The sequence below is a fragment of the Echeneis naucrates genome, chromosome 15 (genome assembly GCF_900963305.1).
Source record: "Echeneis naucrates chromosome 15, fEcheNa1.1, whole genome shotgun sequence".
In the NCBI taxonomy this organism is placed as follows: Eukaryota; Metazoa; Chordata; class Actinopteri; order Carangiformes; family Echeneidae; genus Echeneis; species Echeneis naucrates.
Window position 1 is genome coordinate 19,679,708 of NC_042525.1, and position 26,961 is coordinate 19,706,668.

General features: G+C 40.1%; 2 protein-coding genes across 7 annotated transcripts; one reads left to right on the top strand and one right to left on the bottom strand.

Moving 5' to 3' along the window:
* The first annotated feature begins 5,105 nt into the window (after positions 1-5,105).
* On the top strand, positions 5,106-14,324 carry LOC115055581 (neuroblast differentiation-associated protein AHNAK). Of its 3 annotated transcripts, XM_029521503.1 has the most exons (6): positions 5,106-5,195; positions 7,875-7,964; positions 8,053-8,173; positions 8,252-8,427; positions 8,927-11,058; positions 11,092-14,324. In XM_029521503.1, exons 2-6 carry the CDS (start codon positions 7,959-7,961, stop codon positions 13,034-13,036), a joined length of 4,380 nt encoding a protein of 1,459 aa, XP_029377363.1. In that variant the 5' UTR covers positions 5,106-5,195; positions 7,875-7,958; the 3' UTR covers positions 13,037-14,324. The 3 variants fall into 3 exon arrangements, with proteins under 3 accessions (XP_029377363.1, XP_029377361.1, XP_029377362.1); XM_029521501.1 differs by having other exon boundaries at positions 8,927-14,324; XM_029521502.1 differs by lacking the exon at positions 5,106-5,195 and adding an exon at positions 7,175-7,568 and having other exon boundaries at positions 8,927-14,324.
* A 433-nt stretch (positions 14,325-14,757) lies between these two features.
* edaradd (EDAR-associated death domain) lies at positions 14,758-25,618 on the bottom strand. 4 transcript variants are annotated; one of them, XM_029521348.1, is made up of 6 exons: positions 25,198-25,618; positions 19,716-19,774; positions 19,281-19,323; positions 18,391-18,461; positions 16,563-16,611; positions 14,758-16,332 (listed from the first exon to the last, which is right to left on the bottom strand). In XM_029521348.1, exons 1-6 carry the CDS (start codon positions 25,253-25,255, stop codon positions 15,947-15,949), a joined length of 666 nt encoding a protein of 221 aa, XP_029377208.1. In that variant the 5' UTR covers positions 25,256-25,618; the 3' UTR covers positions 14,758-15,946. The 4 variants fall into 4 exon arrangements, with proteins under 4 accessions (XP_029377208.1, XP_029377207.1, XP_029377206.1 ...); XM_029521347.1 differs by having other exon boundaries at positions 18,391-18,464; positions 25,198-25,616; XM_029521346.1 differs by having other exon boundaries at positions 19,716-19,777; positions 25,198-25,613.
* Positions 25,619-26,961: the final 1,343 nt, after the last annotated feature.

Consider the following 26,961-nt stretch of genomic DNA (forward strand, 5'->3'; position numbering starts at 1 on the left):
GAATGAAGAAAAATATTTTTATTCGTTGGATACACACAACTAAATTAACTTTATGACCCCAGACAACCACACACACACACACACATTATCGAGGGCCCTTGATTATACAAACGTGAAGAAGTTTCACAATGAAGGTGCCGCCTGGAATATTCTTTTGGAGGATGGCCTGAAGGTGGATTGGCACCGCTCCATCCACTAGCCCACAGTCTGCATTTCCTTGCCCGGGCTCGGATAAGAATTGGTGACCCACAGGTTCTTAAGCCAAGTCCCAACCCACTGAGCCACTGCAACCTCATGAATGAGTCATGACACAGCGTAGTCGGCTAATCTTATCAATGAGTTACTACATCAGGGACTGATATCATGTGATGTTTGATCATGCAGCTCAGTCAAAGTGTAATGGCTATCTTAACCCCCGTTTTACAATATGCAACATCTTTATCCTAAGAATGCAGAAGTATTTCAGTGTATTGGGTGGAAACAGGAAGTAAATCAATTGTGGTGTGTGTGTGGATCTGAACTATGGTGAACTATGGTGGTTGGATCTATCATTTTATTCAAAATAAATTATATTTATATTATATTTCATTTTTATATATATATAATATAATATAATATAATATATTATATTATATTTTAAATTATATTCAAAATAAAAAATATTCTGTGTACTGGACATACATTCATATGAGCTGCACTGTCCCCTCTGGCTTTCTGCAGAGTCTGCTGTTCTGATGATCCAAAAGGACATCAGTGAAGCTTCAGTGCACTAGAGCACTTGGTGTCACCATTCAGACCAGCATATTTTAAATAAGTGCAGTACCTCATATAAGAAAGGTCAACAAAAGCGCAGTCAGACATGCTAGAGTTTTAAGATAAGACCTTTTAAGAGTTTCTTTGGAGCAAACAGACGTCCCTGCTCTGAAAAACATCAGGCAACCACAGACCAGAATAGTCTAGACTGAGATAGTCTTGTATGCAGGGATCTTGATGGCAGACCACATTAACGGTGGAGCACAGTGGTTGAGAAGGAGCAGAAGGCTGAGAGACTGGGGACAAATAGATGGTACAGACTCAGTCATACTGAAAGAACCACTATGCACTTGAACTTGATTCAGGTGACCATAGTTAGCTAGCATATGTCAGCGCCATCCAGTAATTGTTAGCATTGATACCTCACCGTGAGGAGGTTCTCCCTGTTGCTGTGTGCAGGTCAGATTTCTCCCAAAGTCAAAGCACATGTGGTTGATTGGTGGCTCTGACTGCCTGTAGGTGTGAATGGTTATTCATCACCAGTTTTTATTTATCTTGACAGTTCCATCAGCTGGAACTGTCAAGATAAATAGTATAGATAACGGATGGAGGGATTAATCCAGGCATTCACAATCACAAACATATTTAAAAATAATGGTAGGCTGATCTTTGGTTATTTCTGTATAAACGAATGTCAGACTTTCCACTCTGACCTCTGGTTCTCATATTCCAGTTACATGCAGTTACTTTCTGCTCCTGCAGCTATGTAACCCATTGCATAAATCAGGCCTGAAGGGATAAGCCAACATCTGTGTCAGCTTCAGCACTTACTCAGAGTTCTTCTAGAAAACTCCAATGCTTCCTGCACTGTTATCTGCCAATGGTACCCACATGCCTTTACTACCTGGCAGATAGTGCTATGCAAAGACTGGAATGACAATCTTTCACATTCCCCCGAATTCATGTTACCGATAATGCAAAAATCACAAGTGTGTAGACTTTGTTTTTATATAAATATGACAACGACGGCATGCTGCAAGGACTGATCTATGGAGGATATGGCAAAGTGGCTGGTCAAGGCTCAGTCAAGATGACTGAGATAACATTTGTGCTGTTCTCCCAGTACAGCAGGTGAGTGTTTCTGTGTGCAGGTTAGTGGCACAGACCCTAAAGCTTTTGCACAAGTATTAATTAAAAGGCACAAGTTGAGACCTGAAGCACAGACATTGAATGAAACATGAATCGAGTGGTCGTGCTTTTTTCTCTCAGCAGACATGTATGAACAATCTCACTGAGAACAGACTCTCACCCACACTGTCAACACCTCGCTTTGTGAGACTTTCTGCTCAGTTCACAGTGAATCCAGAGAGATTCCACACAGCTGCCCTGCACTTTCTTCCTCTACAGTCACACACAGAGGCTCTCTGAGTGTCTGTATTAGTGCTTCATGTGGTCAGAACTTATATACAAATATCACAGAGAATCATCAGTAATAAACTGTATTTGGGATTAAACTAAAGTTTTTGTTTGGTTTAATTTCCTTTATAAAATTATCCCTGGGGAGTCATAAAGTATTTTGATTCTGATACTGATGATGAAATGAAAAATCAAAAATAATCCAAATGCAGGTGAGTGGGGTTTAAATCAAATGAACTACATAAAAAAACATCTTTCTACATAAAAACTCAACACACGTTTTTAACAACTGCTTTTGTATCACCTCAGCCTCAATCCTTCCTTAACATACCTAGACCTGCATGTTTTCTGATGGTCCTCCATGGTGACAAAGGACAAAACTGGCTGCAGCTCCTGCTGATTCCTGACCAAAGCCCAGGCCAGGTGACCATCGAGGGTGACAAGCTCCCCATGGAAGCTACCTTCCAGTTGAAGTCTCTGGTGACAGTTGTACACAGTAAATGAACATGAATGTTGCCTCAATGTCGTCACCCACAGGTTTCTGAAAAGCAGATTTAAAGCTTAATATGAGTAGCTCCACAGTTGCAATGTTTGGAATGCGTAACTTAAAACAAACATAAGGACACAGGTGGGTTGCATGTAGAGCTGTGACTTTATTGTATACTGGTTTGTGACAAGCATATGCTCTCTCATATGTCATCTGAAGAGGCCATGCCTTCAATTGTACAATTAACTCTTCAAAAGATTTAAACAGATTAATTCACGCTTCTTCTATCTTGTCTGTGTGTGTGTTGGGAGGGGGGGCCACTGCTGGAGCCAGTCCCAGCTCACACTGGGTGAGGGCAGGCAGGTCGCCAGTCCATCACAGAAGCCAACATACAGAGACAGACAGAGACAAACAACCACTCACACTCACGGACGATTTAGAGTCACCAATTAACCCCAACATGATGTCTTTGGATGGTGGGAGGAAACCCACACAGGCATGGGGAGAAAATGTAAACTCTGCACAGAAAGGCCCCAGGCCTGGGAACCAAACCCACAATCTTCTTATTGTGGGGCAACAATGCTAACCACTATAACGCTATTAAACAGACAACTTATATAAAAAATGTAAATGATCCCCTGTGTATTTGTCGTGAAGGAATAAATCAGCTGTAGAGAAAGATAGAGTGTTTTGTACCAAGCTGGAAAGTATGCAGTCACTGTATGGGGACAGACTCTAATTTGGTGACCTACATGAGCCAAACGTCTGGCTCGCGCTAACCCACTGACACTAATACATCTGTCCTAGTACAAGAAATAGTATGAGTACTCTGCTAAAATGCGACTGGACTGGTCAGTCCTGTTTTATTTTACAGAATCACACGACTTACATGGTCCAGTAAAATAAATAGTCATGCTTGGCACACAGGCAGACCGTAGCTGATAATCTAAAACAACACAGCACCATATGGCTCCTGTAAAATAAAATAAAACAATAAACTTGACCTGACCAGATATATATGAGCTGTTCATCTATCTATCTAAACTTATCAGAAAAAGTAAAAAAAAAAGTGTGCTTGGTAAATGATTTCTTTGTTGTAGCAATGCTTCTTGGCAATAAATCTTACATCAGTAAGGAAGGAGGGGAAAGCTTTATATTTAAAACCACAAAAACAAAACATTTAATATTGAGCGTTTCAAAATGTTTTTGAAATTTTAGTGGACTACTGAAAAAGACGTTAATAGAAAAAAAGAACAGTGTATAATTTTTGAATGTGGGTGGGAAACTTTGAGTCAGGGTGAAGGCTGGCATTAATAGAAACTGTGGTGACAGAAGGCCTTTGTTTACCTTTGTCTGTTTCTCTTTTTTTTTTTCCCATTATAATTTATTTATCAAATCTCCTTAAAATCTACAACAGGAAGCTAACTTAACTCTGTTGTCCCTTTGGTGGTTACATATTTAGGTGGCTTTGTCCTGTTGATGGTGGTATCGGTTTTGGTTTTGTAAACTGTGCTATGTGCTGTATATCTTTAGATATGCCTGTGTGTGTATTCCTTTTTGTTTTGTGTTTAATAAAGGAAAAAAAAAAAAAACTCCCTAAACAGGTCATGCAGTGTGAAGGTAGTTGATGACTGATGTAATTTTACCAGAATGTAGAATTTTTATGGCAATAAAGTTTTAGTCATCAAATAATTATTAAAACACTCAGAATTTTTAATTAAAGCAGAATAACTCCTTAAGATTCATGTAACTGCTTTCAGTAAGTTGTTTACGTTCATGCCTTATACACAAATCCTGCTCATCTGTTTTGACATTTCACAACAATGTTGAGTGATTTGTGAAGCCACCACACGCAACAATGAGTGCAGTAAAAGCTGTCATGAAGCTTTGCAGATGGACTGTAATCATGAACTGAGATATAGATAGATAATAAAGATTATAGTAACCAGTTTTAACATGAAAATACACATAACATTTTCATTTACAGATCTATATAGTTCTCTATATGGATAATCAATACAGATTGATGTATCACCTCAGCCTCAATCCTTCCTTAACATACCTAGACCTGAATTTAACTGAATATAAATATAAACCAGGTTTGGTGTTATGAATTGCTGGATGGACAGAAGAAAATTGTCCAAAACCAATGTTCTGCCTAAAAATTAGTGGGTGAGTGTGCTTTGTAGGTTGTATTGCTAAAGTTGCTTTTTGCAAATCTGGTTAGTCCTGTTAAGGAGTGGTGTGTTTCTTCCCTGTGTTTTCTAGACAGGTTTCAGCTGCTGAGAAGCCAGTGTGTCACTATCTGTGACATATTTTCAATTAGAGTGTGTGTGTGTGTGTGTGTCTCTCTCTGTGTCTTGCAAGGAGAACTGGGAGTAGCAGCCAAGGCGGTGCTGATGTGGCCTAACCTGTTCTCCTGGCTCTTGAAGATTACAGCCATTTAACAGGCAGACCCATCCCGTCCTGCCTGCAGACCAAAGGGGACACACAGAGGAGGAGACACTTGGACTCTCCTCAAGTGAAGCTGCAACAGACGGTGAGTCCATCACATATATGGTCTATAGCCTCATTTTAATATGAGCTAATTGAAAAAGAATAGGGAAGAGACAGCATGAAAAAAATGTCCATAATGAATATTTAATTTATTGTATTATTGACTTACGCTGTGCCACTCTGCAGAGATTTGCTGCTGAGAGCGATGTTACAACGATTTAATTATCTAGTCATGTATTGACAAGTCAAGGTTTTTAAAATAGTATTTTGATACATCGTGATCAAGCTGCACCTGTCATGTGGTTCATCTATAGAAGATTTGAATGTCAATGATAAACTGTAGATAAAAAAATGACAGTATATCAAACTCCATATCTGGCCATTGGACATGCTGACTGCAAATGTGAAATGCCAAACTTTGCTTTCATAATACCCTGCCATTTGACAATACAGTTGGTGTTTCCTCCCTTTTTGTCAGATACACTCCTGAGCAACACCATCCTGAGTACTCTTCTAAATATAGTGGGACTTGGCTTTCTTTCCTGTTTTCACTGCTGATTTCTGGTTTGGTGAAGTGGAGCCTTAAGCCACTGTGCAGATATGTCACTTTTGCTCTTATTTCCGTTGTTAAGCAAAACTGTGTAGAAACAGTGGCATCATCTTTCCTGAAAAATGGTAACCATGAATTTCTGAACTATTAAACCATAATGACTGTGGAACTCTTTCTCCACCCGAAGACAAGTCAGGTCGCTGTGTTGCATCAGGGGACCGTTTCGATCTCAATAGAAGGTGTATGGCCCAACTTAAAACCTACTCTGCTTTTATCCACATGACTGTGAAACAGTTGGGGTGTGGTTGAAAGGTGTGTGTGTGTGCTTGTGTATGTGTTGGGCAGTGTGTCATGTGAGTCGGAATGTAACCAAACTGACTGGTTTAGATTCATACATTCCCCTGAAAAAACCTGTCAGAAGCTTTGGATTCCTGAAGTGTGAGGTAGTGTGTGTGTGGGGTGGGGATGGGTTAGGGTCATTCCTCCATCAGAGTAAAGGCAGTTATATAACTAAGGATGTATTGGTAGAGAAATGAGTTGACCCCCAGTACTGTTTTGTGTGATTCCTTCAGCTGGTGCTCTTTCTGCGATTTGTCTTCTAATGTTGCAATTTAACATTAACATTAAAACCGCCACCAAATTCCCTGTGCCGAAACTTCAGCCATCAGAGGGTTGAAAAAATCCTGGTCTGTGGCCCTGACACCAGTAATCATGAAATGCACGGAGAGACTGGTGCTGCAGCATAAGTGCCCAAATCTTTGGCCCAAAGAGTGCCAAGAAAATATTCCCCACACCATTACACCACCACCACCAGCCTGAACCGTTGATACAAGGCAGGATGGATCCATGCTTTCATGTTGTTGACGCCAAATTCTGACCCTACCATCCGAATGTCGCAGCAGAAATCGAGACTCATCAGACCAGGCAACGTTTTTCCAATCTTCTATTGTCCAATTTTGATGAGCTTGTGCAAATTGTAGCCTCAGTTTCCTGTTCTTAGCTGAAAGGAGTGGCACCCGGTGTGGTCTCCTGCTGCTGTAGCCCATCTGCCTCAAAGTTCGACGTACTGTGTGTTCAGAGATGCTCTTCTGCCTACCTTGGTTGTAACGGGTGGTTATTTGAGTCACTGTTGCCTTTCTATCAGCTCGAACCAGTCTGGCCATTCTCCTCTGACCTCTGGCATCAACAAGGCATTTCCGCCCACAGAACTGCCGCTCACTGGATATTTTTTCTTTTTCGGACCATTCTCTGTAAACCCTAGAGATGGTTGTGCGTGAAAATCCCAGTAGATCAGCAGTTTCTGAAATACTCAGACCAGCCCTTCTGGCACCAACAACCATGCCATGTTCAAAGTCACTCAAATCACCTTTCTTCCCCATACTGATGCTCGGTTTGAACTGCAGGAGATTGTCTTGACCATGTCTACATGCCTAAATGCACTGAGTTGCCGCCATGTGATTGGCTGATTAGAAATTAAGTGTTAACGAGCAGTTGGACAGGTGTACCTAATAAAGTGGCCGGTGAGTGTACATCAGGATGCTGTTCAATGCACCACATCCTCCACTCTCATCCTCAACACTGGTGCTCCTCAGGGCTGTCCTTAGTCCAGTTTTATTCACACTATACACACCTGAATGTGTCACCACCCGCGGCTCCAACAACCTCAAGTTTGCTGATGACACGTCCATCGTAGGACTGATCAGCAAAGACAATGAGTAAAAATATGGAGAGGAGGTCCAGAAGCTGGCAGTCTGGTGCAGTGACAGTTACCTCAAACTCAACACCAAGAAGACCAAAGAAACCATCATTGATTTCCGGAAGTCAATGATCATACCGCTCTCAAGCCTGTGCATTGATGGAGAGGAGGTAGAGTGGGTCACAGATGTCAAGTTCCTCAGACTGCACATCTCAGAACACCACCCACATCATTAAAAAAGCCAAGCAGTGTCTCTGCTTCCTGAGAACGCTGAAGAGGAAAAGACTTCCTCCACCCCTGCTGAGGAACTTCTAACACAATACACAATACACAAAACAGCACAATAGAGACTGCGCTGTTACTGATTTGATTTGAACCAATAACCATTGAATTTCTACCTGTTCATCTTGCAAATTGTACTCTTAATCTACTAGCATAACCTGATTACTACTGTGGCTTTTTTCTGGTGTTTCCAGATAACTATCCTGCAGTTCGGAGTTTCCATGGTTTGCATTGCTGTCACAATTCTGTGATATGTGGATGTAAATATAATACCAGAAATGATGGTAAGTACAACCAACAGACACAGCCGCAGCTCATAAATGCATCAGATTGCAGGCCCATGTTATGTATTAAAACCCTTTTTAAATACAGAGTGGGGACAGCAAGAGCACAAGTATTTCAGAATGCCTGGTCCTGGATGATTCGGAGAAAGGAGTTATCGTTAAAGGAATAACCGATGACACCATCAGCTCAAAGAGTGGCCTCCAGGCAGGTAAGAGAAGATCAGGAAGTCAAACCAAATAATCACTGTGCTGAAAGGCTTTCAATTAACTTTGGCGGCGTGTTGCAGGGGATGAGATTGTTGCAGCCACTATACATCTTGATCACCTCAAGAAAAATGAAGTTCTGCAGATCTTGAAGGTCCTGGAGCCATATGATAATAACATGAAAGTTCTGACGAAGAAGGACCTGAGCACCGGTGCTAGCCTCGGCTCCCTGGGATTAGATCTCAAAGACTCTGCAGAGGTAAATGTCACAGTTGTTTAACCCAGGCTGAAATGAAAGCTGTTTCACCCAAATTACAAAGGAAACGCTTAAATCTACAGTCTGTGTCAGTGCAGGAGGTCTTGGACCTCATTTGATTAGGTTATAATATTTTGCTTCTACCCATTACAATTATTACATTACATTGCATTAGATTTTGATGCACAGAGCCTTGACTTAATAGTAGTGGATATAAAGTATAATATATCTTAATGCAAAATAGTTCTAGTAATGCATATGAAACCAAAACAACCTGGTTGTATAACTATCTCATTTGGATGAAGTAACCCACTCTCATATGGCAATTCTGTTGTGTTGCTTACAGTCATCCTTCTTTGATTTGTTTGGTTCCTATCCTATATGTGGAACCTTCAACTAATGCCATTTGTCTATATCTGCACATTCCTATAATAATAATATAATTGATTAATTAAACAGTTGAGTTGTATGTTCACCTATTTTATCACTTCATTATCAACAGATGTCATTGGATGCACCGACCGTTTCTTTTGATGGCCTGAAAGGAAAGCTAAATGCTTCACAGGGGTTGGAGGGTGAAATGAGTGATCCCACTCTAAAGGGAGACCTTCCCAGTCTCAGTCTAAATAATCCCTCAGCTTGTGCGGATGCCGGATTCACAAGCCTCAAAACACCTGAAGTCAGTGTCTCAAATCCGCAGCTTATTGTTCCCAGTGACTCACTTGATGTCAAGAAACCAGAGATCAAGATGAATAACGGAAAATACAAGGCCCCAAAATTCGCGATGCCACATTTCAATCTACCCCATATCAAAGCGACAAAAGGAAACTTTGACATCTCTGAAGACATTGATCCTCCCTCGATAAATGGAAATCTACAGACACCAGACCTTGACCTGTCAGCCCCAAAACTGGACCTTAACAGTCCAGACCTGGACCTGAATGGACAAAAATTGGATGTTAATGGCCCTAATTTGAATTTAGAAGGCACAGATTTCGACTTTGAGGCAACCTCAGGCAAACTCAAGTGGCCCCATCAAAAATGGAAAGCCCCCAAAGTGAAATGGCCAGGTGCTGACTTAAATGCTGACTTGTCTGCACCTGATGTCAACCTCTCCACACCAAATATTGATGTGGATCAAGATAAACCAGACGTTGACATTAACCTGCCCAAAGCTGAGATCAATGGCCCTGTATTAGATGGTGACATTGATGCCCCATCTGGTAAAATCAACTGGCCTCATTTGAAGTGGAAGAAGCCGAAGGCTGACCTTGACATAGATGCAAACATGAAAACACCAGATGTTGATCTCCCTGCTCCAGCGGTGAAGGGTGGGATAAATGGCTCAGACCTTGACATCAACACAGACCTTACAGGCCCTGATCTGAGTGTGAAAACACCTCACATTGATGGAGAAGTTCCATCTGGTAAAATCAACTGGCCTCATCTGAAATGGAAGAAGCCCAAATTTGAAGGCCCGAAAGCAGACTTAGACACCAACATAAGCACACCTGATTTAAATCTCACGGGTCCAAATATTGGGGATGGCATTAATGTTCCAAATGCTGAGCTCAATCTCCCAAAAGCTGAGCTTAAAGTTCCAGATGTAGATGCTGACATTGATGCTCCATCAGGGAAAATTAACTGGCCTCATCTAAAGTGGAAAAGACCCAAACTTCATGGTCCCAAAGCTGATATGGACCTTAATGCAGATCTGAGCCCAGCAGATGTTGATATGAATTTACCAAAAGCTGATGTTGTCATCAAAGGGCCAGATGCTGAACCTGACCCCCCTTCTGGAAAAATCAAATTCCCAACACTCAGAAAGCCAAACTTCTTCCTTTCTGGACCAAAGGTGAAAGCCCCAGATGTTGAACTTCATGCTGATGCTGATGTGGAAGCACCTGACCTCAGTCTCGCTTCTCAAGTAGCAGTTGATGGACCTGATGTTGATCTGAATTTACCCAAAGCTGATGCTGAGGGACCAAACGTAAACATTGACGCTCCATCTGGGAAGATCAAATGGCCTACTCTGAAAAAGCCGAAGTGGTCAGTCTCCAGTCATAAGGCTGATTTAGATCTTGATGTTTCAGCCCCTGACCTGGACCTCTCTGGCTCAAAGATTGATGGTGAGCTCAATGCACCAGATGCTAACCTAAACTTACCAAATGCAGAGCTACAAAACCCAAACTTAGACATTACTGGCCCAGATGTTGAAGCTCCCTCAGGAAAATTAAAATGGTTCAATTTCAAGAAACCCAAATTTGGCACACTAAAGGGTCCAAAGGTTGACATTGATCCTGATGTAAAGGTACCAGATGTCGACCTCAAAGGCCCTGACATGGGTTTGAGTGCACCAGATGTTAATCTCTCTGTGCCAAAAGTTAAGGATGACATAGAGACTCCAGAACTAAGTATTAGTATGCCCAATGCTGATGTCACAGCTCCAGACGTTGATCTTAAGGGTCCAGATCTTGACCTTGACCCAACTGATAAAAAACTGAAGTTTCCTAAATTAAAACTACCGACACTCAAAGGGCCAAAAGCCACGGACCCTGAATTAGACGGGGCTCTAAAATTACCAGATATTGCTGCCAGTCTTGACTTACCCAAAGTTGGTGTGGATGCACCCAATGCTAGCATGAAAACAACAGACTGTTTGATGTCTGCACCAGAAATTGAGAGTAGTTTAGATGCACCAGATCTTGACCAAAATTTGATGAAAGCCAATCTGAAAGGTCCTGATGTAGACCTTCATGCTACAGAGGTTCATGGCTCAGCTGGAAAATTTAAGCTACCCAAGTTACCCAAGTTGCCAAAGTTTGGATTTTCTGGGCCAAGGGTAAAGGAACCTAACCTTCATGTTGATGCTGATCCAAATCTGGATCTGCCATTGGCTCACATAGATGCAAAGCTACCTAAAGCAGATCTAACAGAACCTGAGGTTGATCTAAAAGCACCTGACTTGGATCTCTCAGCTCCCAGAATTAAAGGAGGTATTGCCACTCCAGATTTGGATCTCAGCCTTCCTAAGGCAGACCTAAATGGACCAGATGCAGATGTTGACATGAACACTCCAGTTCCTGAACTAGACCTTAAATTGCCAACAGCTGATGTTACATTCCCCAACCTGAATCTCTCTGCCCCTACAATGAAAACTTCACCTCTAGATCTGGATGCCAATCTTTCAGCCCCTAAATCTAGTATTGATTCACCACACCTCAATATTTCTACCATGAAGCCTAACACCCCAGCAGGGGAACTTAATTTGCCTAAAGCTGGTTTAACAGGACCCACTATGGCTCTACCAACAACAGACCTCCAGGTACCTGATCTCAACTTCAAAGAACTCGATCTCAGCCTCTCAGAAACTGATGGAAACTTCTCTGCACCAAATATAGACATCACATTGCCAAAAGCTGAATTGGAAGCACCTGATGTGACACCCAGCACTCCAAATATGGATATCAACCTGCCTAGAGCAGAACTCAAAGGTCCTGATGCAGAGTTAAAAACTTCAGATCTAGCTCTGGATTCAGACATAGGTGACTTCAAATTGCCTCATTTAAAGCTTCCAAAACTTGGCCATCCAACCCCTGAAGTAGATGTTCCCAGGGTTGACCCTTCAGTTGAGGCTGTAATAGACGCACCCAAGGCGAGCATAGGCACTGTTGCAGTCGGTGACATCTCCACTCCTGAAATAGACCTGGGTACACCAAAGTTAGAGGGAGATATCACAAGTCCTGAAATAAATATGAAATCTCCAAATGTTGACACTAATATAGAAAAGTCTAAACTGCCACATTTCAAGTTTCCAAAGTTTGGATTTTCAGGTCCAAAAATAAAAGCTCCAGAGGTCAAAACAAGTGGAGATCTTGATGTCTTACCTGATGCGAATGCCAAAGTTCCCAGTAGCGAAGATGGCATGTGTTCCCCTGATATCAGTGTCTCTGCACCTGAAGTGAACAGCGCAAGCCCGAAAACACCTGAACTGGATTTGAAAGCTGAGGCAGATGCAGAGATTAAAGATTCTCCAAAAGGTAAACTGAAGTGGCCCTTCAAATGGGGACTGAAGACTGGCTCAGGAACAGAAGATGAGGGCAGTGGCATTGGCTCTGAAATTGAAACACCAAATGCTGAAGTGGAGGTACCGATCTTCAAATTCCACAAACTTCCCAGAAACAGCATTGATAGTAGTGGAGGAATAGATGAGACCTTGAGCTTATCAAAACTTGGTGCAGAAGAAAAGAGTTATGTTGTCAGCAAAGGGATCCGTTTGCCAATAGTAAATGCAACATCAAAAACAGGAGAAAAAATTGACATTTTGGAGAGATTGAAAATGGCAAAGGAAAAAGCACCCTCAGTTAATGTCTCCCCAACTGAAGCTAAAACTGACATTGATCTGAAGCTTGCTGCCCCAAGTGTTGATGTCAGTGCATCTGCAGAAGCAGGAGAGTCCTCTTTGGTGAGAGGAGGTACTTTTAAAGTAGAAAAGCCGGAGTCTACACTGGGCCTGGTGGCGCCGGCCATTTTAGCAGATGAAAATGACAAATTGTCGCTCAGTCTGTCCAATATGCTAGGGCTTAATGTCAAGGATTCAGATACTGACTAGGTCTAGCTAGATTTGTAGTTAAGAAATATTGTGAATATATAAAAATGAAACATTAACTGGCTAATATACATTTGCTACAGCTTCCCGCAAATAATCTACAGGATCCATGTGTACAAACTTCAGGTTGCAAAATTGTTTTTATAAACTATGTGTATATTTCGTTTATTTATATAAGCTTTTTTCTAAACACGGTTGATTTTGAAGTATAATACTATTATTAAATAACTGACTCAGTATTGCATGAGATGAGAGGAAATGAGAACTAAATAAAATGAAAATATCTTAATTTATGTTTACATGAACTACAAATACACAGAACTAAATGTGCTCCACATACTAACAACAGCATATTTATATATTTGTAAGTATTTACAGGTCCAGAATGTTAAATTGTTGGTGTTTATTGAATTTGTTTTTCTGTTGCATTTGTTTTCTTAAGCTACATATACTGAGCCTTCAGTGCCACCATAGATCCACCATATCTGCTGTCACTCAGTGACAGTGACTCTGTGATCAGATGTCATTAGAAACAATCAAAACTATGGACCCAACTTATCAACATGACTACTACTTTACCTACCTTTACCTACTACTTTTTGTTTTATTTAGAATTTATCTCCTGTGTTTCCTCATTTTATTTCATTTATTTCTTTTTAACTCAAGATGGCGTTTCCTCAGTACTTAGTTCATCATGATGTAACATGAGTGTTGAGTTTGTGAGTTTGTGTGATCTTGTGTATGTGTGTATGGACAGGGTAGAGGTGGGGGGGGGGGGGTCTTTATTTTCTTTATCTTTGATTGTAAAGCACTTTGTGCTACATTTCCTTTTGTATGAAAAGTGCTATACAAATAAAGTTATTATCATGAATATTATTACGTACATATAATGCTAAGCATTCAGCAGTGCATTCAATGCATGAGATTCCAAAGCCTACAACCCCAAAACACTGGATGAGTTTGTGAAATTGTGCAAGACCCCTTGACCCATCTTTCTCCCTGTATTTGTCTTGTTTATTTTCTAACATAACCCATGTTGTGTTTATTTGCTGTCATATGTTTAAACTGATAAAAGGTGTTTAAGTATTTAATAGGCTGCTAATAATTTTCCTTTAAAATGATGAAAGCTTTTTCAGAATTTGACCTGTGTATGTCACAGTGGGAGAACAAGTACAATACATAAAAGTTTCTTCTTTTTCTTCTTCTTCAAGAATTTGGTATCTATGTGTAGAAAGCTGCAAAATTTAAATGTTCAATAAATATAAATAAAATAAAAATGCTGTGCTATGGCTTTTGTGGGTCCTTAAGACTGATTATATGAACTGAAGCTGCTTCTAAGTGCACCTGCTAATATAACTGCAACATTGAAAGGTTCAAGTGTGGATTGAATACAGTGCCTTAAATCTGCAGCCAGAAACAGACAGTTTCAATTTTTATTTGAAAAAAATACGTTGCTGCTGTTGATTTAACAACCTCATCAATCTGACACAATTTCAGTGTTTTTGTGTCTCAAGTTATAATTGGTCACATCAAACTGTAAAATGTGCAACAACAATTGAAAGCAGCCGTGATGCCCAGGACTGAATCATGATGGATGCGTTCATGTAACTTGTTTGCCATGGAGTTATTCTGCACGCCGTGGACAGGTGAGTATCGGCAGCCAGTTCAACAGGAAAATGTTTTCATTCATTATAAATGGCAGATACAGTAATAATCAGTCATACTTATAAATTAATCATTTATTATTGCTGCAGATTTTCAACACAGTAAATGCACAGAAAATAATATGTTTCAATGCCTCTGTGGGCTGAGATCAGATAAAAAGCAATGCTTTTTGCTCTCAGTAGACTGAGAGAAACAGATGAAGGTCCTGTGACTTTTGCTCACAGTGTAAAAGCCAAAGCTCTTTTCCCACTAAACTAATCTGCTTCTGGTTTGTGGCTTGTGCCTTGCTCTGCAGCTACCACCAAAACAGATGAGCAGTTCAACTCTAGTGTCAATCTGTGACCCTGAAACTCTCACATCCGTTGTCAGTTTTTATAATTTGCCAGTTTTTTTTAAGCCCCAATAATCCATATTTTGAGGCGTTTCAGAGAGGGTGTTTTGAGCTGCTCTGTCTTGATTTTGTGGAACAGCCTGTCAATAATGAAATGACCGCCCCATAGATGCATGCCCTGTGTTACAGTCTATTTTCCTCTAGATGGGACCATCATTTAAAAACATCATGATCCATTGATGAAGACTTGAATTTAGAGATTTAGACCATAAGCTAATTAAGAAAACTTTCACTGAGGTATTAAATCAAGAGAGAAATAGGGCCATTTTCACAAAGATTTCAATACAATGTGACTCATTTTACAACCAATCCCCTGATAGATATCTATCAGTTCTATCAATAGATAGAGTGCAGGTGTAAGGAACTGGCTTCACTGCACAGACTCAGAACATACATTAATTTTTAATGAATTAACTGACTAAAATTTTTCTATAGTCAATTTTGGGATTAAACACTGACCTATATGCTAATATTAGCATGTTACCATGCACACAACAACAATGATGGTATGATGTTTACTGTGTTATCAGCAGAGATTCACAATTAATTTAATAAACAATTCAATATGGCTAAGCACTAAATTGAAATTGCAGGAGTTGAAACATTTTTCATTAAGATTTTTCTTTTAAATTATTCTTTATCCTTACCCTTCTCAAAGATACTGTGCTACCTGAAGTACCCAGTGTTGTTTCCCAAATTAGGTTGTTGGTCAAGTTTACCTTTTTTAAGACCACTTGACTACTTAAGTTACTAAACAAAGGTGGTAACATGTATCCAAGCTCAATAAAAGGAGAAGAAGATCCTAACAAGTATAGCCATGACAAAAGAAAACACAGATAAGTACACAGTGAAACTGATTACTGAGTCTGTTGCCACCGTGATGGCCAGTCCTTCTCTATCCAGCTCTGCAACAGTCTCAGGACGTCAATGCGCTGGTAGATGCGGCAAAGTTCAGTGAGTTCATTGACTGTTTTCTGGTTGTAGCGCAGCAGGAACTCCTGCGTGGGGCTGTGGGACAATGAGCCCTGGGTCCGGTGCTCCAGCAGAGTCAATTCGTCATAACTCATCCCCCAGCGACTTGCAAAATTTTTCCAGTTTTTGATGGTGCAGTGGTTTGGATCCAGTTTGAGCCGCAGTAAATCCAGGAGATCTTTGTCATTCATGAGGTCGCTTATCTTGGGAGGAGGTGCAGGGCAGCACTTCTCACAGGAGCTGTTCAGTAACTGAAGTTCTTTGGGGTAGTCTGAGCTCACAGATACACAGGGAAGCTGGAGTTAACTTCAGGGAATGCATGCATCACAAATTGGAGTATATCAAAATCAAATTTTCAATAGAGTTAATGTATCATTCACAATAATTATTTATACTGTCTGAGCAAGCCTCATGTGGGCCTCCATATGGGGCCCATAGTGGGTTTTCCCACAGAATGGTTTCATGATTGAATTGATCATTTGATTATTAGAACCAGTTTACCTGTTGAAGTAGATGATGGGCAGGTGCATTCTTCCACATCTTCAACTGGCTGTGACAGAAAAAAAAAAAAAAAATGGAGCAATTACTAACAATAATCACTATTCACATATCCAGAGCACTGGTTATTTTCTGTCAGGCCTAAACTCAGAGACAAACCTGTCTGAAATATGAAAATATCCAAAACATTCCGATCCTCTCATATTTCACATTTCACAGTAAAAACTAAATTTACATCATATTTTCTGTTATCCATCTGTCAGATGCTTTTTTCCCCAAAGTGACTAACTTGCAGCAATGCAGCAGAAGGCTGTTGTATGAGACTGGTTAAATCATGATATACATGTTTGCAGTATGTCATGAGAACATTTTCTGGGAAAGTTTAATCTGATGTTGACACTGAACGAAATGTGCCATAGGTGCTGGAGCTAATCCAAGACAGATCATCAGTCCTTCGCAGGGCCAATACACAAGCAAAAAAAGACCAATAACCACTCAAACAATTTAGAGTCAACAATTAACCCAACCATGCATGTCTTTGGACGGTGGGAGGAAACACACACAAGCATGGAGAGGACATGCAAACTCCACACAGAAAGGCCCCAGGCTGGGAACCGAACCCGTGACCTTGACTTCAACACTATTGGACTTCTTTTACAATCTCTGATAGTCACATTTAAGATCATTCAACATTGGCTTCACTTTTAAGACCCAAAGTCTGTGTCAACTATGGTCTGCACCAAGTTTGAATCCAACAGCTCCAAAATCTACTGTTGTAAATGTTAAGATGATAGACAGTGTGGTTGGTTTGGTACATTTTGAACACTTCATAGATGTTTAAGGCCAACCAACTGGAATGTTTGTAAAAGTTAATTTTACGAATTTAAGTCACTTGGTATTGGTCACGTGTAGAACCACAGCTGCTGCTCTATTCACTTTTTAAGAAGTTTGGCTGTGGCAGGTGTTATAGGAGAGGATTTACAAAGAAAAAAGCCGGGTGCAAAATGCTGCATTATACCCATGGAGTCTTTCACATCTGTGCCCATGGGTCCGTTTTCTCATAATCCATCATAGTCCATGTGAAAGTGTGGTCATTCTTTTTCAGGTCTTTGTACCTGTGGCAATATTTTGGCTCAACTGTGAATGCAAGGACATCCTTTGAACTTAATTTGATTGGCTGACTGTCAGTCAGCCCAGCCAATTGCTGAAGTTCATCAGTCATGAGTCATCTGGCTGAATCAAAATAATGTGGTACTAACAAGCAGACTTGACAAGTGAAATCATCTGTTGCTGCAGCTACTTTTTTGTGACACCTATATAAAATTTTCTTCAAATGCGTATTTCAAAAAGTATCTAAAACATATCTAGTAACACAGCTTTGCTACATGGGTTACAGTGTTTTTGTGAAATAGGGTTTTTTAAAATACAATATGTGTAAGGACAGACAGAAGGAGAGTCAAATCAGCTCCAACCAACAGGGACTAAACTGAAAAACGGAGACTAGACCGAAACCGACTGGGACTTGACTGAAACCAGTTGAAACTCAACTAAAACCAGCTGAGATGAGCCTGAAATCAGTTAAGACAAGCTCGAAACATCTGAGACTAGACTGAAATTACTTGGATTACATTGATCCAACTGGGACTAGACTGCAACCAGGTGGGACCAGACTGAAACCAGCTTAGACTAGACTGAAACTAGGTGAGATGAACTTGAAACTAGCTGAGACCAGACTGAATCCAACTGGGACTAGAATGAACCAATTGGGACTAGACTGAAGCCAGCTGAGGCCAGACTGGCTTTGACATGATCCATCAAAGGTAATACTGACCTGTCTTATTCTGTCTGGCGGGGGGTGCAGATACCTGGAAGGCATGGAGCTCAGGTGAAGTGTCACAGCATCTGCTGGAGACACAAGTGAAAAGAACACTGCAGGTACATACATGTCTCTTTAGTTTAAACTAAACGGTTTTTTGGGCTGCATTGTATACAATGTAAAGCAATTCTCACAAATTTATCTGGATGGGGAAATCAAAGAAAATGACTATGAACTTGTTTTTTAGATTTATTTCAAATCCAATTAAGTGTAATAGGTCTGAAGGAATATAGTGCCTACTTCAGAAATCTAGCTTAAGTATGAAATAATGAATATTTTAATTCTGCTTTACACAAGATGTAAATTAATTCTGACTTGTCTAATGAGTCATTTTGAAGTGTTTCTTGTTGTTTTTTCAGGAAAACAAAGTAAAACAAACCATCACAAGCAAATCATTTATTCACCTTCATAAAGTATGTAGCGTCAGAAAGAAGGAAGTTGCTGAAGTGTGAACGGCAATGTAAGGGTGCAGCAAAGGGACGAAATAACAGCACGTAATTAATGTGATTAAAAAAAAAAAGTGTTAATTGCGGCCTATTATTAATCCCCTATAACGTGGTGACCTTGACAGCTCTACTATTTTGTCATCAAATCGTAGTAGCCTGCAGGCTGACAGTTTGAGACTGCTGTTGTAGTGCGAGATGAACTGCACTGGGGTAATTCAGTTAAGCTTTTGTGCAGCTTTCCTTTTAGAGTTGTGTATAGCAGGTTTACATTTGTTGGGTTTATTGCTCCACTATGCCATTACACCAATATCATGGTTTCAGATGAATGAATGCATACTGAAGTAGAAGGCAATGTGTGCTTTTGTAAATTGACTATTGCAGTCTCACTCTCATATTTACCATGAGGATCTGTCACTTGCACCGGGTAATTGGCTTCCATGGACTGTGGGAGAGACAAGGACAGACGTGATTATATTAGAAAGTAAAATGAACAAAGCTGTGCTTAAGAAACACTAGTTTGTCTGCTGTGAACTTTCTTTCTGGGAGCTTCACAGCCCTGTCTCTTCAACAATCAAAATGCAGACTGTAACTGTGGAGGAAATTACTACCCTGTGTGCACAGAGAGAGGACAGCCTGCTGCAACTTGTTCCTCAATAAGCCCCCAGGCTCTAGCAATCACAGCACAGTGTGTTCAGTTATGGTACATTTCTTAGTAGATTACTGTGAGACTCTGCTCTCCACAGAAGAACAATGGGAAATCAGCACGAAACAAACACGATGAAAGACACGTCAAGACAAACATGTGAGTGAAAGAGCAAATAAAAAGGTGCTTACAAATTCTGCCACAAAGTTGGTGGTGTCTGTGTCCTCCACAGGTTCAGAGCTGGTTCTGCCTGCTACACAAAAAGGAAGAGGCTTTTGAACTGTGAACAGCTGTTGACAACTAGGCTCTGCCCCCATTCACATAAAGCCAAGAAATGAAAAAATAAATAAATAAAATAAAAAAAAAAAATTCAGGCTAATGAGCATTTACTCGTATGTGAGTGTGCCATATTCATTTAGGCACTACAACCAGGTCGTGAGGCAGTTATGAAGTCAGGAAGACTAATATCATGGCTATGCTTTTCTTTCAAGCTACACAAGTTCTTCCCAATGAAGTAGTGTGTGGCCAAGCTTATGATAGAGGACAAAACTTTCCCTGAAACAATAAAAACACTGTTTAGCACCAACATGAAAAAGTCAACCTCAACACTTAAAAGGAATATTTTTAAGTCACACACAACAGATAAGTTGAGTGAGCAGCACAAAGACAGCTTTTCACTCCAGTAAATACCTGAATGGGAATGTTACTTTGTCAATCTACGTCACTCTGAGGCCACTCTATCCAAACGGCCTTTCTTGGGTTTCACTCTGTGAATTAGGATCAAGTGTTGAGGTGTTATCAGGCCAGAAGGCTTTAAAGGTGGTGTTCACCTGAGAGGAAGCAATCATGTGTGTAGGTCACAGAGAGTGTAACCAGCCTGTATGTCTCAGGATATACTCATCTCAGACTGGGTTTAAACCATACAACGTAAACTCTGGCACAGTGGAGACATTTCTATATGCAGAGTGAACAGATTACCAGTGTCAGGTAAAAGTGAAAACTGCTCAGGTGAATCAAACCTACCCAGGGAATATTGATCCAGTTAAGACTCCCCTAAGGACCTTTAAATGACAAGTTTGATAATACTCCATATTTCGTACTGTCAACACTGACAACATAACTGTTAAGACTTAATGTGAATTCAATATATGATCTAAATCAACTATCTGCTGTCAGATCTATCTTATTTCTCCAAACATTAGAGCTCCAATGCTTTCCACTGCTTTTAGGAACACACCAGTGGTGCTATTAGCCTGAATGCACACATTGTAGTTTACTCTGACAGCCCCACAGACCATCCTGTTGCCAAACAAATCAGTGAAGCGACACACAATGTTACACCTACATTTCCCAGATCACAACTACATTTACATTCAATCAATAAATGACTACAGTGATTAAAGGTTAAATTGATTAAGAGGGTTAGGGTTAGTAATCACTACATTCAGATCATGCACAAGCAGCTGTCAAAACATACACACAACCGTGGGTGCACGTGTGACACACCAGTGCTTCAAATATAAATTCCCCTGAACAGCATCATAACGGCTAAACTTTATACATCTGGAACAACAAATATAAAATAAAGAATAAAAAAATGTGTGCCAACTACTGAACATGTCAGACTACTCAAACATTTCAAGCAAAACTTAGATCCTTTCTACAGATCAGTATCAAATAAAGGGAGGGCAATGAAATTATGTTTCCAGAATAACAGCTTTGCATTTCCATTTTATGCATTCGCCATTATAGCATCAAATATTGCCACAGCAGACCACAGGAAGTGACATTCAGTGTATTTCTTCTGAGTGGAAATGAGTGGTAATTTCCTCCGAACTCAGCTTTTGTAGAACGACCCACACAAGAATAAGAGGAAATGTTGACACGTTGCACTTTGTACTTTGTCTCTCTACTTCTGGGATGTAATTAAGAGTATTTGAACATGGAACCAAAAATAATTCCATTTTGAATTTCACCTCTCAACTATAATTTACCTCCAAAATTAAATGTTTGCACATATATCAAAATGGTATTTCCAGCAGTGTAACAACTAAGTGTGATGGCAATACAGTTCCCCAAACTCCTTCCGTACACATATCCAAGTGTCCTCGGGCTAGATACTGAACCTAAAATTGCCTTCGATTGCAGTTACTTTAGCGCATGAGTTTCTGTGATTGCTAGAGGATTTTTATCCGTTAAAGCAGATACTGACTGAGTGTGTGTGTATGAATGACTGAATTGAACTTCATTTGTAAAATGCTTTAAGTGGTCAATAGAAAAGTGCTATATAAGTGCAGATTATTTCAATTACTAACTCTCACTCATTAAAAAAATAGACTTTTCAAAGTGTAGTAAGACTGTTTGTTTTATCCTTTTTGCAGGTTTTAAATTTAATACTCGAGGTCAATCCCAACGTTTTAAAGCTAATCTCTTGTAATTAAAAAAAGAGATTTCATCATGGTTGGGGTGAGGGAAAGCTTGTGGTCACAGTTCTGAAAAAATGTTATAGGTTACTTGTTGCGACTGTAGCGATGAGACATGAACTCTGGTTTCCTGTATGAAACACTGCATTGGACATGCCCACTTATCCAACCTACATTTTCCACACAACTACATAAAAGCATGCTGCTTCTTAAATTCACACTGCCTTTGGATAATTGTGAGGTGCAGAGTCATCTGATGTTAATATAATTCCTAAAAAGACATATTTGCTTGTCTGTTGGTAACCTTTACCTTGCCACACTGAATTAGATCAAAACAGAAAGTCCAATCTTTGAAAGCAAGCAGCAAATTAATATATTACCTACTGACGAATCAAACAATTCATTCCCCCACTAATCCAAGAACTGCTTGCCTGGAATGTAGAAAATCAACCAACAACTGTTGCAGTAAGTTAAAATGTAGAGAACTTCATAAAACATTAAAAAGTATCAGTACATCACTGAACAAAACATCCCCTGGTTGGTTTTCCCCCTTTAAAACCGTGAATAAAGTATCATGACTTAGAGCCAGTCACCCAATTACCCAAGTATAAGTCAACCTCAGATCAGTTGAGCATTGTTTCTCCCTCTCTGGGAATGTAGGGGCATGTCACTACATGCTCTGGATAAAGTTCAAAAGATGAAATATAAACCACATCATAATATGTTGCTCTGGGCCATAATTCCACGCAGGTGAACCCAACTTTTCTCCATTTTGACCACCCAAGAAAGGATAGAGTGCAGTCTCTCAGCAGAGTGTTCAGTTGCCTGTTTGTTTTGTCATGGGTTTGTTTCTACACATGAATGAAGGTAAATGACATGCTAATACCTGACTCAGGCCACAGTGGAGTCTAGACTGAGAACAGCTATATATCTACACCCAGAACAATCTCTTTGTGACATGTGTAACATTCAGTGCCTGATAGATGATGGTATACTGTATGTGCATATGCATGGTTTATTTCATATCAGCAAATAAGTTATAGATTTTTCCCTTTATCAGTCATATAAAGCCACATTCCATATCACACAGTTTTGTGTTATTATTAATGGGTGCAAAACCTAGTCTTATTTGCTTTTGAGATTTAGGGAGATTTGGGAGCATATGTACCTATTGGGGTGAATCAATGTCATGAAAAATGAAAGTTACTAATTTGTTTTTTTTTTTTTTTTACTAGTATAAGCAAGATGCAGTAAAATGTGCAGTGCTTGTTGCCAGAAGTGAGGTTGCCAGGTTTGGTATAATTTCTCTTATATATTCAATGCTGTAGTGACATATGCATACTGACTGTCGGTAAACCCCTTTTCTAGCAACAAATGTGCATGCCATACCCTTTGACACAAATAAAATTCCATTAACCTCCACTGAACTGGAATGGAGACATAAATACCGGAAAAAGATCCCTTAAAAATAATAATAAATAAATAAAAGAAGAAAAAAAAGTCCCAGCCCAAAATGATTTAGTGTATTTTGAATGAATAGACTTCAACCAAGTTTAAACCAACCTAAATTCTCTCCCACCTGGGTGCTAGGAAGGTGGTGTGTGAAGGAGCGATAGAGTGGCCTGGAAAATTAAGGTGTTTTTTTCCCCCTCAATTCTACTGCACTAGCTTGCAGCTTTCTAACAAGGTCATAAATAAATTAATAAATCTTCAGATGTTAACAGAAGTTAATAAGATGGTTTACAGTACATGGTCAGGTATGGTTCATAGCTTCAAATCTTCAAATATTAATGTCTCTGCTGTCCGTTATAATAAAATTCTTGTTATATTAATCTTTTTATAATGGTTGAAATCAAGAAAAAAAGATGCAATAAATTTTAAAATAAATTCTATGCATTCTGGACCGTGCAGTTTAAAACCTGCTAGCTGAACCAAAACTCAAATTAAGATTTACTCAAGATTGGCTGTATATAACAGTTAAATCATGGTAAAGGGAACTAGTGTGTTTGGATATTATTGCTGAAAAACAACTATTAACCTGCAGTGTGACTACACACACGTTCATTATCCTGTGTCAAACACAGTGAGTATGTGAAAGTGGTTTAGGTAAAAACATGCAGGAAAAGCTGGTAACACCCAAATCTAAAGGAAATAAAATGTCTGTGTGTAAACAGTGCGCACGCACACACGCAGATCAAGTTTAATTCTGAGCAGGTGTTGGAACACAGTGTCTTTGATGTATACATGATGGTGAGTATTTAGTTTAAGTATTCTCCAGAAAACAGTGAGCCTAACCCTTAACATTTAGTTAGTTCATGTTGTGTGATGATGTGACGTATGTTGTTGACTAAAGCTGTACAGCACCTGTTAAGATGAATTTCCCCTTAGGGACATAAAGTCTAAAATCAGTTTTTAGCTTTACAGTGTAGAAATTTGTTTTTGGCAAAGGGCTGACACAAAAACAACAGGATGAAGAATCTTAAACTCATGGCAGTGGAAACAGTGGTACATTGAGCAAATAACATCCCCTTCAAAGCTTTCAGTCACTGAGTGATTTGATTCAGTGGTGGGCTCGAGTTTTTTGCATTGATCTAATTTTGTCGTTTAATAGCTTAAAATCACCAAATTTTCATACTTGATAAGCCATATAGCTGAATAATCACGAATCACAAACTTGGCAACCCACAGAGATAAATTGGAAAGACTTACTTACTATTAACTGTTAAAGAAGGATCTTAAACCAGCCCCAAAGATATTTTAATACATAAAATCCGACCTCTCTGTTCCAGTTCTCCGGAAGTGGAATGGGATTTTGAAAAGTGCAGCCGTACTTAAACCTGAGAATAACTGGCTTCAACTCGCAGCTGGACATGTGGACACTTGAGCACAGGAGCCTCTCTCTTTCTCAAGGTGTAATTGTTCATTCTCAGCCTCACGGCATCTTTGCATCATTAGAGGAGGGCAGCTTTTAAATCGCGACTGTTCACTGCTTAACACCGTTTGCTCCAAGAGAACTGCGCTAAATCCGTTAAAACAAAGTTCTGACAGATTCAAAGTTAAAACACTTGAAGTGGTGAAGGGAGTATTTTGGTTGATAAAACAATAATAAAACAAAGCATGTTAAAAAGTCGGAGAGTCAACGAATGGTTGTTAAAACTATGTAATATAAAATGAAGCTCTCAATCAAATCGTCAACACAGATCGCCGCTTTTCAGGGAAGACAACGAAGACACCAGGACATTAGACTCACCAAACGGCTCCTTACACGCCCGCAAACTGCTCATTTTCGAGGCCAGGACGTCTGCCATGAAGGGACAGCAAGTGTGTGTGTGTGTGTGTGGACACTGGACGCTGAAAGCTGTCTCTCCGTATGGACTCAAGGTACCGGATCCGGCCCTGCTTTGGCTCGCAATGAAACTGCTCAACGCTGAACAAGTACCCAGCTCACTGCTGCCTTCAAGGTCCCTACGGAAATCCAACTTTCCATTTCATCATGCATTTGATAATGTGCTGTAGTTGTAGCTGTGAATGTACATGGCAATTCCGCGGTCAAAAATGGTGCTGGAAGGATTCACTCTAACTTTACTATACTCAAAAATTATTTGGCCAAACCAAGTAAGACTCAAGGGGAAACACAAACAACTACATTAAGTACAACTAAAATTAAGAAAACCCGAACTGGAGCCAAAGCCAGGGGTGGTTATGGGTGAAGCAGCTGGACAGGCCACCAGTTCATCACAGAGACTTCAACTTACCATTTAACCTGAACATCATGTCAGTGTAGAGAAGAAGATACACAATAAAAAGACTTACATTAGACTGAGGCCTTCATATATCTAACAAAGAATTTTAGCTAGATACAGTAGTAACAGGCATAAAATGGAGCATTTCGACAGATTAGATGGACTGGTGACCTGTCTAAGGTGTACCCTGCCCTTGCCCAATGTGAACTGGGACTGGCTCCAGGAGCCCCCCGCGAACCGGAAATGAATAAACGGTAGAAGATGAGTGACTGAGTGATTTCAACAGATTAAACCAGGGACCTCTGCTGGACTATCAAGGAAACACAAGACCATAGAAAAACAAAGCAAAGCCAGGCCACACTAAAATCAGTCCGAAGCAATGCGAATGTTCATAATTTAAGTATTCTGAGAATATTACTGAACAATTTCTTAAATAACAGAAGAGGGATACCTGGAGCTTGTATGCATTCTTTACCCCCTAAAAGATGCATCTATTCCCCAAGTTTAAGTGGCTGTAAAATTCAGGCTGAAAACATGTGGGATTTTCCTTTAAGGAAACTGATGTTCAGGCCTCCATCTGCTCCCTACAGTGGTCTATGTGTCCTGGTAAAATCTGGATCACAGGTGTCATTTTACACAGATGACCTGTGAGATAAGGCATATGACATATGAACAGGCCTGAAAGTGTGGATTCTTTAATTTTGTACAGCCATACAGCCACTGATAAAACACACCATAACGTTGTGCTAAAGGAAATATTTCTATTTCAATCTACCTCATACAAAAAAAGATTAGGATGAGGTGCAATGTACATGGACAAATAACCTTGAAAGAGATTGTGATTTTTCTGAATTAGTTTAGTAGAAAACTTGAGGAAATTAAACAAAATATGCTTTTTTGTGTTTATTTTGAGTTTTGCAAAATTAAATCAAACTGTCAATAAAAGTCTGTCTCTCCCAGCTCCTCTCCTCATCCTGCAGGTGGTGACTCATCGCCATCCCATGTTCCTGCAGCACCTGGTGGTGCCATATTTCATGAATTCCGTACTACAGCTCATCTCCATGAACTTCATGTAGCAACACATTCCTGCCTACACATCCCACCATGTCTCTCTCTCCCACTCTCAACCCAATGGGTCGAGGCAGATGGCCGCCTCCCCTGAGCCTGGTTCTGCCCAAGGTTTCTGCCTCTTAAAGGAAGTTTTTCCCTGCCACTGTCTCCAAGTGCTTGCTCATCAGGGGGATCTGGTGGGTCTCTTTAAATAATTTTAT

Excerpts from the sequence above, each read along its gene's own strand:
- LOC115055581 (XM_029521501.1), top strand. Across the intron at positions 8,174-8,251 it reads AAAGAGTGGCCTCCAGGCAG|GGGATGAGATTGTTGCAGCC; the intron begins GTAAGAGAAGAT and ends GGCGTGTTGCAG. Across the intron at positions 8,428-8,926 it reads ATCTCAAAGACTCTGCAGAG|ATGTCATTGGATGCACCGAC; the intron begins GTAAATGTCACA and ends CATTATCAACAG.
- edaradd (XM_029521345.1), bottom strand. The coding sequence starts at position 25,255 with ATGGCAGACGTCCTGGCCTCGAAAATGAGCAGTTTGCGGGCGTGTAAG. Across the intron at positions 19,778-25,197 it reads GGCGTGTAAGGAGCCGTTTG|CAGGCAGAACCAGCTCTGAA; the intron begins GTGAGTCTAATG and ends CTTTTTGTGTAG. Across the intron at positions 19,324-19,715 it reads CCAACTTTGTGGCAGAATTT|TCCATGGAAGCCAATTACCC; the intron begins GTAAGCACCTTT and ends TCTCTCCCACAG.